This window comes from Rattus rattus, chromosome 4, assembly GCF_011064425.1.
Source record: "Rattus rattus isolate New Zealand chromosome 4, Rrattus_CSIRO_v1, whole genome shotgun sequence".
NCBI classification, from domain to species: domain Eukaryota; kingdom Metazoa; phylum Chordata; class Mammalia; order Rodentia; family Muridae; genus Rattus; species Rattus rattus.
The window spans coordinates 27,211,340-27,229,471 of NC_046157.1; the positions used below are offsets into that span (position 1 = coordinate 27,211,340).

Genomic DNA, 18,132 nt, shown 5'->3' on the forward strand with positions numbered 1-18,132 from the left:
ATGTCCCCCTTGGTCTAGAAAGCCCTAGCTGCTTTGAATTCTGGCCACCACAGAGAGGACACATGGCCCCAAATAAAAGCAACAGTTTCTGGGGGAGTTTCTTATCCCTCTTCCAAATTACCAGAAAGGTCCGTGACACCATAGAAAACTGTACAAAGGAGGTTCCACCTCACTTTGCTATTTTAGAATGTGCATATAAATCAGGAACATGTCATAAGACGATCATCACCAAGATCTTTTACTAGTGACTCTGTGATCCCCTGTCTAACATTTTGCTTTATAAAAAGTAAGCTCATACTCAAAGAACCTAAGAATTGGCCTGTGCCAAGTCTGGAGATTACAAACCAGTCTCCTGTATCAGCTTGGGACTTTCCCCTGCATAGGACCATTCATTCATTCCTAACTCATTCACTAAATCCACATTGTATGCCTTCTCTAGCCAAAGCATAGCATAGAAGATGCTCAACAACTGGCATTCCTACTGTGGGTTAATTTTAACTACCCATTGCTGAGTCATGACTTGAATTTAAATACTTGTATTTCTGAAATAATATGAATGAAAAGTAGGGCCTCTTGGGTATGATTTAAAAACACACTATCTCTTTTTATTGGATACCTCTTGTCCTTTGAGACAGGTGAAGCAACTTATGTATCAAGACCTTCTAGAAGGGTTCCTCTAGTTAGCCTAAACAAAAGTTTCCATCTTTATATGCTTTATATTTTGTAAGGCTGCAGAGATGTCTTCACAGTTGAAAGCACACGTTGCTCTTGCAGAGAACCCAAGTTCAGTTCTCAGCTGACAACAGCCACTGATTAAGGCTGAGAGAGCTCTGTACAGCCACAGGCGTTGCACTCACATACACATACCCACACAGAGACAATGAAAAGAATAGTTTTAATTTACATGAATACATAAATAGTCATAGTGCTGAGTTGTCTTTCTATTGAAGATTCCAAGGCAAGAAAGAAGGATGAAGAGGAGGAGTAGGAGGAGCAGAAGAAAGAGGAGACAAGGAGGAGGAGAAAGAGGGTGAGGAAGAGGGAAGAGAAAAAGAAGAAGAGGAAGAAAGTCGGTTGGTTCTGGACTATTGCCACTCTTTATGGGTTAAAGACAAAGAAAGTGTGTGGTTTGTTCATTATTTCATTGTTCTAAAGAATTTTGTTTTTCTGAAACACGCACATATTCATCAAGCATCAATATGGAGTGATTTTCGAGGAATAGCTTTTGGTTCCTCTTCCTAATTAAAGAATGAGTGTATCAGGGCTGAAGAGATGGCTCAGCGGTTAAGAGCACTGACTGCTCTTCCATAGGTCCTGAGTTCAGTTCCCAACAACCACATGGTGGCTCACAATCATCTGTTATGTGATTCAATACCTTATTTTGGTGTGTCTGAAGAGAGTGACAGTGTATTCACATACATAAAATAAATATTTTTTAAAAAAATATTTAAATTTTTAATATTTAAAATTTAAATTTTAATATTTACAATTTTAATATTTAAAAAAGACTATTAACTTGTATTGAGGTAGGAAAGGCTATCCTTCAGAAATTATTTCACTGCTCATGTGCCTCATGAGGAACCCATATTCTGAGCATAATTTATCAGAAAAGTGTCCTTCCTTGTGTGTGTCTTCCCCTCTGAATATACTAACTTTTCCTCCAAAATAGAATGGTGCAGGATGGACAAACCACAGTATGTGCGACTTGAAATCTGAAAACAGGTTTGAGAATTGTTGAGCAAACACATTTAACGTATTATGTATTACCTAGGCTATCCTTCCCACAGATGTTTGATATGGCCTAACTGCAAATGCTAAGACTGCTAGTCAGTTATGGTTAAATGGCCTGTTACAGAGAATATCATTTTCTAAGGAATAAGAAGAAAATGATATTACATCTTTCCACACATCTTATCTACTGGCAAAACTTTCCTAAACCCACCGGATGTCTGCTGGATATATCCTTTATCTATTTAAGGAAACGCCCAACTCTCTAAGCTATTGCGGTTGCTTAATTCCTTACTGACGGTGTCATTGCTATCTTCACTGTCACTAAAGTACCCAACAGAAACAAGTTTGCAGCGGGAAGGATGTTTTTCTGGTTCATAGTTTCTGGTGGTCCACTCCATAGTCCTTATGACGCACACACTTGGTTATACTTCATGACATTGAAGTATGTGGCAGAGTAGTTGCTTCATGGTACACATGAAGCAGAAAGAAGGGAATGACTGCACATTTGAATGTTTGTCCCTTCTATTCTTTCAGGGTCCCACCATCAGGATGGTCTCTTCCTCCCAGTAATTGACCCTCTAGAGTCAACCTGGGAGATACACCCAAATGTATAGCTCGCCAATTTACTAATGATTATAAAGCCAATCAATATGACAATAAAAACCGCTATAATTACTTAATTAAATAATGCAGATTTAAAATGACATAAATAATGATTATGTCTAGGAGGAAAGTGAAAATATACTGTCAACAAAAATATAGTCAACATAGTTATAATTTTCTTTCCTAGAGTCTTGGTTAGGAGGACTAAAGGACAGAGGTTTAACCATATTGGGAACCCCCATTTTAAGTCCTTATTTCCAATTTCAAGTATAATATAGGGTTAAAAGTACCCTTTGATCTTTTGTCATTTGTTAGGCCTCGGGTATGACCACAAAGTCTCTCAAAACTGGCTTCCTAGATTCATTCTCTATTATCCGATCCTCTCTCTTCTCAACTTCATTCCCCCTAATATACTGCCCAGGAGACAAGAAGGTTCAACAGGAAAGTAGCCATGCTTGGGGAAGAGGCCATTTGCCAACAAATCAAAGGTGTCTGTTTGGTACCATTTGCTTTTTGGAGGGCATAGAAAACCTAGTTAAACATACTTAACTATACACAGACACTAAGTATAAAGTACAGAACAGCTAGCCTGAACTACCAATGAAATTTGATTAAGAACTTAAGTCTCATAATTGGAGGTGGTACGTAATCTATTATACTAAGAGCATACAGAAATTGCACTAAGTATAGTCGATAAGATGGATTTATTTGGGACATGACGCCACTCATCACCCTTAACAAGAAAACCTGTAAATCTTTTAAGCAAGCCCTGAAACAAATATTTGTTTTAAAAGCCAAGATTTATTGCTGTGAAATCAATACCTGATATTTTGAAGAAGGAAAAAGTGCAAAGCTTTTTTTTTTGTTATATAAATTAGAATGAGTTTTTATTGCTGGAATCATTCAATTTCTCTATGTAAAACTCTTAAATTGGATTAAGAAGCATGACAAAAGTTAAACATGCCTTCCTGTCTTTTCTACACCTTGATTTACGCTCTAAACCATCTCATCTTGAGACATCTTTAGGAATACAGTTCTCAGAGCTTGAAGCTGCTCCTCTGTTTCCTTCTGCCTTCCATTCATGTTAGCTATAGGAAGGGTTCATCGTGTAATGGAGCTATGTCTGTGAGAACAGAGTGAGGAGCCTTCCATTAGACTGAGCACTCCGATTTCTCTCCATGGTTAGCTAAACAGGTCCCCTGTGTTATGTTCATGTTTCACTCTTCCATAATTCTGAGACTGAGGGCGCATGTGTGCAGAATAAAAAAAATATGAATGACTGTTTATCCCTACTCTATATTTTAAGAAATTTTAAACTACTCTATATTTTAAGAAATATTCTATTTTCAGTGCCAAATATAATATGACCAATTTTAAATTAAGGCACTCACATGCATGCCTTTCTGCTTGCATGAACTTTATCTTTTATAAAGCGATAGCCATATGTGAATCATGGGAGAATGCAGGAAGGGCCTTAACAATATATTTCTTGACTCTGAAATTTATGTCTTCATCTTCTCTTTTCTCTGCATCCTTTGTCAACTACAGAAATAGAAGTTATACTCCAATTCATGTTTTCTAGAAAGTTCTTCAGCAATATGGCCCTAGGTAGTATGAAGGCAGTGGATTCCTTTTTATAAACACACTTGCTGGAAAGAGGGGTGTGGTCTAAACAGGTATCTAGCAAGGCTTTCACTCACAAAAGCCAAATTCAGGGAGAGACACATCCTGATTGTGAGGCAAGTGACCTGCAACTAGCAGAGACCTACCCTTTTCTATTTGTATTTCTCACTTTTCCCCCTGACAAGTCTGATGATACCAGCAATAATACTATCTTGAACAGTTTCAACTGATCTTTGAAGCTTACCTATCTCTAACAAAGGGGCACTTGAAGACCATTGGATAAGAACTTTAGGATCCAAATTACTTTAACATTTCTCATCGTTCTAGGGAGATGGAGCTGAGAGGAAATTATCAGTGTTCCTGGATGCCTCCTTGTAAGAGTGATCACTGATAATTCCCTACACCGTGGAGCACACGACTATACAAACCAGGAGATATTCTTATGTTAGCCAAGATAGTTGGCTCCTTGAACATTTTTCTCCTGTTTTCTCCAGAGTGGTACCTAGCTGCGTGTATGTAAGGGTTCAGACTGTGAGGCTTGAGCTTTCTGGTTTGGTCCTCCCTAGTTATCAAAAGTTCTTAAGTATCCCATTTAATTTCTGGACCTCAAATTTCTCTCCCATAAAGGGGAGAGGGACATGGTACCGAAGCATGCCATAGAGTGGTTATAACAGTTCAATGGGATACCTACCATGCATCATTTATCATGGAAACGTGTGGCTCTTAATAAACTGCCTATTAACTGTTGTAAACAGACCTTCCGTCTCCTCATTCAAGCATACATCCCCCTGCCTGCCTCATAGGTATGTAGAACAGAGCCTGCCCCAGATGCTCTGGTTGAGACTTCAAAAGAACCATGAGAGATTAGCACCACCACTGAGAAAAAGAAACGAAGACAAGATCAAACCTTTTAGCTTTAAAAACTACAAGGCTACCCAAAGGTAAGGATTTAGAAATTTATCAGTTGGACAGCCCGCCCCTCCCCACTTTGTCAGTGACTGTGTCTGTGGGCAGCATACTTTTTTACTTTGCCTTCAGACTGTAAAAATAGAAAGGAAAATATTAACCAATGCGACTGGATTGTTGTCAAGTAAAACCAATAAAAATGATTACTCTAGCTGGTATAAAAGTGGTCCATAAAACCTTAATAATCAACCATATTTAAGCAGTGTTGCACTGAGTAAGCTGACAGGGTACCCATGTTTTATAAACATTTATGGATTTTAACAACTCAAATTTTCAGTTTTTATGAGTGGTATATAAATCTGGGAAGTGGTTGAAGCCGCATTTCAAATCTAAACCTTTTCTGAGGCATCCTGCCAAGCAATCGTGAACTCCCAGGGAAACCCCACTCTAACACACAGCTTGGCAAGGCTGGTTTGTTCTTTCGAGAGCTACAGAGTTGGATGGGACCAATGTGTGTGTGTGTGTGTGTGTGTGTGTGTGTGTGTGTGTGTGTGTGTGTGTGTGTGTAATATTATATATATTACATATATATGTAAATATATAAGAATTTCTCTAAATCAGGAAGTATACACTGGATTTTCTTTTTCTTATACATAATCATTTTAGAAATTGTCAATGTTTATCTGCTTTGTTTGCTCGTAACTTAGCTACTTGCATATGCATGAATCAAAGGTTTTTAATATCATAGGTTAAATTCTATCTGGGCTACAGAAGCACTGTCCGGTTGGTTGGTTGGTTGGTTGGTTTTGTTCTAAAGTATACAGCAAATAGAAGTATCCCATACCTACTTACATGATTCAGTTGAGATTATTAATGTGATTAAATGCCACTCTCTGGACTCCTACGACACCAGAAGATATTTTAACTAGAAGGACATAGAGGAAGTAAGAATGAAATCACAAAGGGGGAAGAGGAAGGAAAGATAAAAGAGGAGAGAGGCACAAAGATAATAAGTTAAGTTTTTTCCTTCGAGCAGAGAATTTCAGAACAAATGTTTCCCTGATTCATGTTGATAATCTCAGTTTGAAAGATGTCATGACACCATATCAGTAAATCATAGAGCTGGCAAGATGGCTCAGTGTGTAAAGTCACCTGCCATCAAGCCTGGTGACCTCAATTTGATCACCAGCATTCTCATGGTGGAATGAGAGAACTGGCTCTGGCAAGTGGTCCCTGGCGGTCCACACCTATGTGGCAACCGTCCCACCTCCCCCCACATGCTTCCCAAATACGTGATTGTAATTTTTAAATTAAAAGAAATAAATGGAATCTAACCAAATCAACACCCAGAATACATAGGTGACATTGCTAATACTATATATAGCAGCAGCTGTTTTAGGGTCATCTTTGAGGAAACTCCATCAACAGTATTGGAGGGGGGTGAGGGACAGAAGCAGAGGACTCCATCACTGAGAGTCAGTGAACATGCTGTCTGCTCGGCATGAATGACCAAGGACAATATCATTAAAGGGCTTTTAAAGTTCTCCCCTCCTCAGTGAAGGAGGGTATGTCCTAGGGCTTCAATAGGCTGCTTCCTATAAGGAAACATCTTCCTACAAGGGAGTCAGAAACTCAGTGAAATCGTTTGATTAAAGGCACACTGAGAGTTGAGAGTGTGCAAACAGAAACAGAGATGCATAATTAGGCAGCTGAGGAAAACAAGAAAAGAAACCAGTATCAGGGCAAGAGGTACTCACCAATAACAAAGCCATAAATAGCAAATGGCATAGGTAGGTAATATATTCCTAGTTTACAAATCATGTCCATATTATTAAAGCACCGAGCAGAGCTGATTTGAAAATTTTTATCTTATTTTCTTAATTATCTCCTAGGACTTATTTGGCCCCTGCCTGTACAGTACACTGCTGGTTTATGTCTTCTTGCAGTCACAGAATCTGAAAACAAGCATGGGAGCTGTCCATTTCCAAGTCCGTCTGAAAGAAAATACTGTTATTTTAGCCAGGGTTAGAATGAAACTCGGTGAGGGGGGAGGGGCTGAACATGAGGCAGAGGCTCGGGGAATTTGGGACCGATATGATATGACAGATCTTCTTGTCACCTTTAGTTTCTGTGATTCCATGGCAGTCCCAATAACTGAATGATTCGTGCTTGTCCCACTGAACAAGCCAGACTGATAGAATTCAGTCCAGAAAGGCAAGCTGCAAATTCAGAATCTAACTGAGACAAAAGTATCAATCCGAAGCTTAAAAGAACAAGTCACATAAAGTTATAGCATGTATTTGTATCTATTCTTTAAACTTCAGAAAGCCCAGTTTAAAACACATGGCCTGATAAATCAAAAGGCACCATTTACTGCCTCCTGGATCACCTTCACACTGAATGTCACCTGCCCTCCCAGTAACCTTTCAACGTACCATATACAGTCTCATTAGTTCAGATAGTTTTCATCTAGAATTTGAAAAGCTCAAGACGGATATCTGATCTCTAGTTACTTTCAGTGATTAGAAACATTTTAAATCGAATAAATGATTAGAATCATTTATTGCAAGAGCACTGCATAGGCAGGTAAAATGTGTTATCTATAAATTAAATCTGGTCAATTTCTATTCTTCCAACGTGTGACATTTATTGAATACTTACCGCATAAAACATTATAATCAGTCATTTAGAATGATAAAGCATGAAATTAATATAATGGAGTTCCTTGCCTATCTTTAAATATATTAATATATAATATTTTATCATATACTGATATAAAATAGTGTGGGGTATTTATTAATATACTATATAATATTTAATATTATATACTAATATATAGAGAGATTTTTATTGGCTCAACAAATTCTATCAAACCAAACAATAAGTATATATACCTGAAATCACATCATGCCTTTGTGTCTATTCTCTGCACTTTAAAAATCCCAGTTTAAAAAAATATGATCTAAGTAATGTCAAACATGTCAAATACCTAAAAGCATGATTGACTTCCAATAGTTACAGAATGACACCATAGATATCTTCAATGCGGTTCCCAAACTTCTTATCTGAGCCTTGAACTTTACGCCTAAAGGAAAGGAATCAAGACAATTGTGTTGAATAAACTTACAGCAATGTCCTATCCACATAGCTTGATATTACTGGGAAAACGATATCATTGTCTTAACTGTAAGTCCAGGCCTCCAGGGCAGGTATGCAGCTACAATATATAATAAGTCACTGGTAGAAAGAATAATGATTAATTTGAAGCTGGAATGTGAGAGTGGGCTGATACCTCTGATAATTTTTGTACCCTAGAAGTTTGAATAAAAAAAAAAAAAAACCAGACCTGAAAATGTAGACTACTCATCTGCCATGTTTTAGTATCTAGTCAAAGATTCAGTGGTTGCTTTACCAATCTGAAGGTCGGCTGTCTTAACATTTTCTGGATTAGTGTTCTGGTCCAGTCTCATGAACTTTCCCAAGATAGTGGTCTGGCTCAAATTTAGACCCTTAGTCTTTGGGATAAATCTATAAAGTTCTAAAGGGGCATATCAACCCAGGTAAACTGGCACAGAAGTAACTTTATCTCTCAAGACCTTTGGAATCGAAAGGCACAATGAAATATCTTGATTGTCAATTGAGAGTCACCTGCATCAGTAAAGCACACCTCAGAGTGTGTCTGTGAGGGAGATTTCAGAGACAGTTAGAAGTCTTTGTCCTAATCAATTGTTTATTTCATTGATTAACTCAGAATAGACTTTAACTGGTGATAGAGTTAAGGAAGGTGGGATCTAGTTGTGTGTGTCTTTGAAGAGTGTATCTTAAAATCTCTCTCTCTCTCTCTCTCTCTCTCTCTCTCTCTCCTCCCTCCCTCCCTTTCTCCATCTCCTCTCCATCCCTTCCCCCTCTCTTCCTCTGTCCCCATCTATCCATCCTTCCATCTATATTGCCCATCTCCCTTTCCCCTCTTTCCCTCCATCTCTGTCTCTCTCTTCCCCTCACTTTCCCTTTCTGTCCCCATCCATCCATCCATCCATCCATCCATCCATCTATATCCACCTCCCTCCCCAATCTCTTTCTTCCTAGCTACCATTAGGTGCAAAACTTTGCTCTGCACACACCCTTGCCGCCATGATATCCTGCATTACCGTAGGACCATGGCAACAGAGAAAGCCCATCATAGACTAAAACATCTGAAGCTGGAGACAAGATAATTCTTTCTTCCTTTAAATTGTTTTTCTAGTGTAATTGTCACAGTGATCCAGGCAACATAAAAGGTATTCTCAATCACACCAGACTAGGGAAAGCCCTTGGGGAGACTGATTTCCTCCACCCTAGATATGCTAGGGTGAGAGACAGAGCCAGCTTCCGGGGATGAAAATCTATTAGATTTGCATTGTTCATAGGATGTTCTTTTCTAATTCCATGCAGACTCTCTGGGCCATCATAACAAAAACACTCCAACTTCCAAGTTATAGCTCCAAACTGAAGAGAATCCAGTACCTTTTCATATTCACAGTCAACTCTCAATTATTTATGCATATGAGAGAGTGATGTCTTTGATAATAAAATGATAATTTATGGAGCTTTTTCTTTTGTGTTTGTTTTGTTTTGTTTTTGGCAACATCAACAGACTTATTTTCCTAATTGTGTCTGACCCCAATTAGTGTGACAGCTAACATTATCCAGTTACGAACATATATAAACATTCTCCCCATATAAGCAGATACCACTCGCCAATTGGTGGTGGGTAGAATGCCCAGAACGTACTGTGGGACAGGGAAAGGACAGTTGAGATTATATTTTTGTTGCTGGCAATTCACACATTAGATAATCAATAAAGAGTTGGCTGTATTTATAGGAAGCCCTTCCTAGAGCCAAATAATCACATTAGCTAATTCCCATCCATGAAATAAATGTAGTCTCAGTAATTACTTATTAAACTAAGTCTATCAGCATACAGCACATTTTCTTTTAACCGGGATTATCAAGCTTGACTGTTTATATCAATCCAATTAAGATAATTGTCTGATTCTCCAGTACTAGCGCCATGTAATTCTTTCTGAGTTTCCTCTCGGGCTTGTAGATTTGGGGGGGATTCACCAGAACTTTTGTGATTTGTGGTCTATGCTCTCTAGATAGTTCCCTCTGGACAGTGTAGGTGGTCTGGCTCTAGGTTTAACATCCCTGGTGTGTCCCGCCCGTGGCCCCACCGTGGTACTCACCTTTCTCCTCCTCAGCTTGGCTGCTTTCTGCAGTCTCCGTTGGAGGCTGCGCTGCCTTGGCAGCATCCTCTGCAGCAGGGGTGGTGGCAGCAGCATCAGTGACAGCAGCAGGCACATCGGCTTGTTTAGGCTCCTCCTTGGCTGGGCCATCTTCGGCCTTGGAGGACGGCGAGTTATCAGTGGTAGCTTTAGCAGCACTTTCTGTCTCAGCTGAGCCGGCCTTTTCTTCTGAAGGGGCCGCATCCCCTTCGCCCTTCTTCTCCTCAGAAGGTGCATCTCCTGCCTTGCTGGGCTCCTCAGCCTTAGGGCTGGTGGCTGGGGCTGCATCGGTAGTAGCAGAGCCATCTCCCTCCTTCTTCTCCACACCATCAGCAACGGGAGCATCATCCTTCTCCTTGGCGTCGGCCTCAGCAGCTGGTGCATCACCCTTCTTCTCGCCTTTGAGCTTTTTCCTTGTTATGTGTCCACGGAAGCTAGCCTGAATTTTGGTTGCAGCCTTATGAGCCTTATCCTCCGGTTTGACACCATCTTGTTCAATCTTTTGGTCCTCATCATTCTTTTCAACCTGTGTGGAGAAAAGGGGGACAAAAAAAGGTAAGCTCAACGGGTGGATAACTCTTGAGTGATTCGTTACGTGCTAAGCCCTTTATGCGGTTGGGAGAATTAAAATTCGAATCAATCTTCAGAGACACTTCACCAGTCATTCTTCTCCTTTTAGTGACATAGTTTTGATGTGTCACCCTCCCTGACCTGGAGGATGAGCTCTTTCCTTCTCAGCCTCCCTATACAGGGATTACAGACTTAGGTCACTACCCAAATGCTAGCGTGTCTCTGACCCCGAACAATCCCAGGCATTCAAGGGGTAGGCTGGAGAAGCTCTGTAATTCCAGGACTCAAGAAAGGAAGGAAAGGAGATTAGGGGCAAATTCAAGACCAGTCTGAACTACATAGTGAGTTTCAGGCTAGCCTTAGGCTACAGTATAAAACACACCACCCTACTTTAAACAACACAAACTAAACAGACAAAAATCACTGAAATTAGCTTTGTACGTATTTTCTTTCTCAAGTCAATGTTATTCTACAAACCAATCAAACAGGCCTTGTTTTAGACGCACCTCAAGGATTCAAATCACACTTGCCTTAGTTTTTTATGAAAGAGCTCTCAAAGATACCAGGTTCTCAGGATTTCTGAGGACTCTTAAGCTTAAGGATTTAAGAAACATTATACAACAACCTATGCGTCTCTCTCCCCTAAGCTTCCAAGCATGATCAGAAGTTTAATATACTCAGGGAAAGGAGCAGGCTAAATAGTTCAATGGTAAACCTCATCAGGGTTTTATGCAAAACATAAATGAATTCCAGGGCTTTGAGAAGGGCAGAATATGATGATTCATGATGCTCAGGTCACCAACTATTTAACTATCTCAACGTGTGGTCTACCACCATCAATAAGCACACCGGGACTTCAGAATTAGAATATAGAAAGTAGTCATTACCACTGCGTTTTAAAAAGTGAGAAAACATTGTTTTGATTGTTTCTAAAATTTGCCCATATTTATTAAGTCACAATCATAGCCCCAAAGTCATTCAAACCTAAAATTAGTTTTCATTATCATAAATAAAGCATCCTAGTACTGTAGGCATGAAATTAGAATATAAACTGTTTTACCCTTTGGTAATAACATTCGCAGTCTTTCGTGTGCTACATATGACCCTTTTCTATTTGGAAATTCAACCAAAAGGTAGGAACAAAATTATAGTCATGGAAAGAAATGTATAGGCAAGTGAACAAAACTCCGTACCATGACGCTGCTCACCGTGTTATCCTGTCTAGCTATTAATGGTCTCTATCTCTTCCTTTATCTTTTCCTCACATACATTTTTATTCCTCAACAGCTGTGTTCATTCACATATTGAATTTTACTTGCTTGCACACTTCCTTCAGTGCCCTCTGTCTCCTGCCCCCACTTTCTCTTGCCCAGACACCTCCTTCCAACAAACCATTCTCATTTCACTTCTTCCTTCTGTGTGTGACCCACTGATTTGCATGAACGTATGTAGGACGTTATGAGCACCGGCAACCTAGGAGAGGCTACACCACTGAAGAAAATGACACCCTCCTCTCCCAGGGATGGTTCACAGCTCATAGACCCACAAGAATGAGGAGAGTCTCATAGGCCTTCCTCGTTGGAGACAAAAGCTGCAATGGCTATGTACAGTGACTGGGTTTTGAGCATCTAACTTGTGCTTATATTTGTGAGCCTGGTTCTAGGCACTATGAATTATAGCAGTAAGTAGTACAGGCACTTGCTCTCCAAAAAATTAATACATGTGTCTATTGTGTACCATGACCCATGGTTGGTCCAAAGCTGGCCTTAGCTTTTGCTTTGTATTTTGCTCTAGACTAGTAAGTAAGCCACAGACACAGTATGTTTTTCCACCTGTCATACCAGCCTACCCTAGTGACCCAGATCCAGCTAATTATGATTTGGTCCTATTTGATATTCTTTGGACAGATATACAGACCTGTCAGTGCTTAGGGCTGTCAGCCTGCTAGTGGATACATAGAGATAGATTTTAAAATAACATACACGTGTGGTTAAAATCGAGATTGACAGTATTCTCTGTAAGATTCAGGGCAGCTCTTTCTTTTCTCTTATTTTGTCAGGCATGGGATTCTAAACAGAAGGAAAGATGAGTGATGATCCCTTTGAAGAGGCCCATCCTCCTCCTTTCTGCCTCCTCCCAGGGCCATGCTACAACTGCTTCTCTATTGGAGGCACCATCTCCTTCCTGCCATCCTGCTGCTCCTGATGGCTCCTACTGGGACACACACAGCACAATCTGGGGCACCAGCGCATCTGTCCCTGCCAGGAGCCCTCTGCTCAGAGATGAAATCATGACCCTGTAAAATTAACAGTTGTGAATGGAGCATAGAGTAGAGCCAAGATGCAATTTACTGTATTCTACTGTGGATTTTCTGAATGAGGCACTATCTTATATGGTAGGACATCTGCACTTGGACGCCATTGCCAAGTAGTTCTTCAATACAAATACTACTCTTTCTAAGAATAAACAAACCAGTTATTTCAAATTAGGCCAGGGGTTGGGGATTTAGCTCAGTGGTAGAGCGCTTGCCTAGGAAGCGCAAGGCCCTGGGTTCGGTCCCCAGTTCCGGAAAAAAAAAAAAAAAACAAACAAATTAGGCCAACATGTACGAGAGGCCCTCCAGTGACTCAAGAAAGCTAGAGTCCCATTAAGAACACGAATATTAAAAGATGTAAAAGAGGATTAAGTAAGTTAATCACAACACAGGACATGTGAAAAAGCATTATGTAAGCCCACTGCTTTGTACCCTAATAAAAAAATACGACATTTTTAAAAATGGTGTTTGGACTCCTATGTGTGGACAGTGCTTTCCCTAGAAGACACTGGTTATTAAATAAAAAACCTTGGTGCCATGCATGAGATACCTCACTATGAGTGATTAATCAGGGTCTCAGAGAACCCACCCCACCCATACCCAGCCACCCTCAAGTCCATTTCCACTGCTTTTAGTTTCCAACCAGAATTAAGGTCACTGAATTCTAGAGGAACGAGAGACCAATCTGGACAAACGACGTCTAGAAAAACTCTACTTTTCTCGTCCATTGCATGATTTAGTCAGAGGCTCAGTCTATGTTTGGACTCCGTTCCTTTCACCAAGTATACCCATCCCCCAAGACCAAGTTCATTGCATTATAACCTCGGAATGCTTAAAATGCAGCTGTTGTAGCTGCCACTCCATGAAACATCATGCCAGCACTATCACTGTGTACAACGTGTCCATGCTAAGCACACACACTAGGAAGGAGATGGATACAATATGTGTCGTGGGTACCAAAAACTTAGAACTAAAAATACCATTCATTTTTCTGGGATACCTTGGTGAATTTAAGGTTTTTTTACAATTCTCATGAGAATGCTTAAACCTCTAAGTAAACCCTGGCAGGCTATCTACTTCTCTATACAACAGATATTTCAACTTTTCTTTTGTTCTGATGTAGGGTTGATTTTTTTAATACTTTAAAAGCTATTATTGTGTGCCCTTCCCTTTTGTAACTGATTCTTTCACTCTGGAACAAGTCTGCTTTTTCTGCACTGTTAGACAGTATATGTCACAAGTATGGAACCATGTAATTTGTATTTTTGTTTCTATAAATAGGCACTCACAGTTAAGAGACTATGCTAGGTCTTAGGTGAGACTTTGGACTTTTAAAGAATATTGGAATTGTTAAAGACTATGGATATTTTAAAGTTCAACTGAATGCATTTTTGCACTTTCAGATGGTTACTTGACTATAGGAACAAGAATGGAAAGATATGGGTTAAAGGTGATGTGTTTGGGAATCAAATTGACAAGGGGTGGAGTTGTGATGGGCTAGTGTTAGCTGTCAATTTGACACTACCTGGAGTCTAAGAGACAAGCCCCCAAGAACGCCCTGAGTGATTAATTAGTCACTGAGCATTCCTCTGAGGGATTCTGTTTATGAAGCTACCTGAGATAGGATATCTATCTTACAAAAGAATGGACCATTTCCTGAAAGTCCTGGTCTGACTGCCTATAAAAGATAAAATGAGCCAAATAAATGTCTTTACCTCTCTCCCTCCTATCTGTGGTGGTGATGCAGCCAGCTGCTTCAAGCTCCCAGTGCCTGACTTCCCTACCACAAGAGACTGTACCTTTGTACTGTGGATGGAAATAAACCTTTTTTAAATTAAGTTGCTTTGGTTAGGGTATTTTATCACAGAGAAAGTATAGCATTCAAAAAGCTGAGACTTTCTTTAGTAAATTAAAATATGACCAATTTGAATGGGCAAAAGATATTTTGAAGAAACACAGTCAAAGGGCAAGAGATATGGTAAACTATGTTTCCTCTAACGCAGGACAGTGGTCATGTAGAAGAAAAAATTTGATGTGGCCTATAAAATAATGAGAATAAAATATTAATATATAAATATGAAATTTATCAAATAGTTATGACCCCTTCTATTTTTATTAATAACAGTTTAAAGACATTTTATTCTCCTTGTGACCATAATTGGTACTTTGTCAATATACTTTAGAAGGACAATGCAAGTATTAAACAAGTTTACACTAGTGCCTATTCACATGCTTTAAATGTAGTTAAGGATCCAGAAATAGAATGAAATTCATCTAAATGAGACAGAAGTATGGGTGAGCCTCAGTTCCTTACATGAAAGTCTGCATCTTTCTGGGAACATGGAGAAGAGAATTCACTGCTGATAGCCACAGGGCTCCTTTCCCAATGTGCTTGCTTGATTTGAAGATTTTTCCCAAGGTAAAAGGAAAGCAAATATCAAAAGAAGCAATGAAACTTTTAAGCCTTTCCCAACAACTGTTAAAACTTGATTCAATTTCAGTCTAAGGTCCAGTAAAGGTCCTTTATTAGTTATGGGGCAACTGACACACTTTCATGACTGAGCAATTCCCCAACAGAATGTGCGAGCACAGAGGGAACCTGGAATTCCTGGCAGCGTGGTAGCGAGAGAACTCACGTTCTTCCTTAAAGAAGGGTGCAGCATATTGCTGCTTCTGTAGAATCAGGAAGACACGTCCCTCTATACTGGAGTTGGAAAGAACCTAGATATAAGATAAGGCATATATTGATGCTAGTCATTTCCTAGGGTACATGCTAGACAAAAACTAACTAAACTCTTACAGAAACCATTTGGATGTGGCAGACATGGGCATAGTTGCCTGACTGAAGCAAGGATCAAAGTCATTGACAGGCACAATTAGGCCCTGCTCTCTTAGAGACCACTGTTTATTTGGGGGGGGGTGGTCCCTGAGATGGAAGAGAGAGATACTCCCTATCAGGCCTCCCGAAAGACTGACATCACAGACCAATCAGAGAGGGGCCATAAAATTTCTCTTGCTATGGTGGGTTGAAAGAAAATGGTCCTTACAGGCTCACACATCTGAATAAGTGTCCCCAATTGGTGACACTGTTTGGGGAAGCTTAGGTGTGAAACCTTGTTGGAAGCTTGCATCACTTCAAGGATATAATCTCATCCTATTTCTAGCTCACTCTGCCAGTGAAAGCGTGATCTCTCAGCTTCTGGTCCCTGCTGCCATGCCTGCTACCTGCCGCCATGATTCCCCACCATGATAGTTCCTTATACTTCTGGAACCAGAAGTTAAAAGAAACTCTTCTCTAAGTGGACTTGGCCATGGTATTTTGTCACAGTGACAGAAAAGTAAGTAATATATCTGGTGACAACTGGGAGGTACGGGAGAAGGGTAGTCAGCCAATATGTATGGAGGAAAAATGGATGAGTAGCCCAGACATACCCAGGACCACCACCAGAGGTGAGTTAAAACTGTCCTTGGTCCTTGGGAAACAACTACTGATAGTTGTTAAGCAACTCAGACCACGTTGTGTTGCTGAACACAGAGTGTAGAAGCTTAAACCATTCAGCTAGCTGGATAGGTATCCTGGAAAGGTTCATCAAGCCACTCTCCAGCAGACCCTTTCCTCAATCCCCCTGCCTCTGTAATAAGAGGACAGTATATTCAGTCTTCATCATGGCCGTGCCAGGAGTACATCATGTTGCCTGATTCCTAATCCAAATATTTGGAAAGCTGAAGACAGCTGTGTGACCCAGATTCTAAACGACACAGTCCATTCTTAGTCCCATGTTTTTAAAATAAAACAGAGGAAGTCAATATTCCTTGGTTATTTTAGAGCATGGGCCATTAGCAACAAATAGAGGTCTGAAGTCCTGCTCTCCCACAGGCTTACCAGCTGACTACCTTGTGCAGGTCAGTCTCAGGTGACATGGAGAACTAACAAGACTCCCTTTTTGTATCATGATGATTGAATGAGTGCATGTATGGAAGCCATTTAATACAGTCCCTGACACATTGTATATGCTCAAAATGGCTAACTTCTACAATTCCTCTCACTGTAATTACTCTTGCCTGCCAGATATGGTGGTATATGCCTGCAATCTCAGCACTTCTGGGGCAAGGAAATCAAGAGTTCTAGACCAACCTCAGCTTTATAGTGAGTTGAAGGTCAGCCTAGGCTTCGTGACACTCTGCCTCCCAAAGCAAACAAATAAAAAAAAAAAGTCACTGACATCTTCATTACTATCCCCCTCAGAGCAATGTTTACCTCATCAAGAGACTAAGATACGACCTGTCAGTAAGATAAATATCAAAGACGGTTTGCCTATTAGATCTTATTTATCACTAGGGTTGCCGTGATTCCAATCCAAAGGTGGGGATTGGGGGCATTTGTCAACTCTCCTATACTGCAGAACTCCGAATCTTCAAAAGTATGAACATTAAACTGTGTAAAAATGCCACCAGGTGCAGTTTATCTCTTTTCTATCCCTGGGAAGAGAGCGTTGTGTTTACCCTGTCAAGGTTAAGTAACAGCTCCATTCATTTCCCACCTGACCCACACTAACTGCTGCCCTCTCCTTCCTCTCGAACTTTACTCATCCCCTAAATCTCTGTATGTCCAGCAGAAATGATGAAATTTAGTCATTTTCAAAATATATGACCTTCATCTGTTCCCACACAAAAATACTCCCATTTTGCTATTTTTTAATACGTGCAGCTGATCTACTTATACCCCTTGTACCTCTGAATAATTGCCTAAGCTGGTTGTGACTGGTAATAACCGTAGCTGATAAAAGTTATAAATGCAAATGCTACACATTTCTGTGGGGGATTAGTTTGTGAATGCTTTTCCCCGCGAGAAAGATTCATTTTAATTTCAGATTTTTTTTACTTCATTCGACACACCCCCATGGGCAAATTAATAATACCTGAATGTCATGTACCTAATCTAGAAAGGGTACATGCTATCTACCACCAGAGTGCATGGTATTAGGAAATGTATTTGTTGAGGGATGAACAAGAAACTGGAAATACCATTTCAAAAAGGAAAAGACGATGGTTTGAATTGGTATGTGACTCATTGTGGAGTATTTTAAACTTAATATTATTTCTCAAAGAACCCCAGGGAGG

The 18,132-nt window shown here is 40.0% G+C and overlaps 1 protein-coding gene across 1 annotated transcript in view; it reads right to left on the bottom strand.

The window, feature by feature from the left end:
• Gap43 (growth associated protein 43) overlaps window positions 1–18,132 on the bottom strand; it is a 93,795-nt gene that overhangs the window by 34,957 nt on the left and 40,706 nt on the right. Inside the window, exon 2 of the mRNA XM_032900206.1 lies at window positions 10,089–10,653. Coding sequence (XP_032756097.1) covers window positions 10,089–10,653 — 565 coding nt within the window. The remainder of the gene's footprint in view (window positions 1–10,088; window positions 10,654–18,132) is intronic.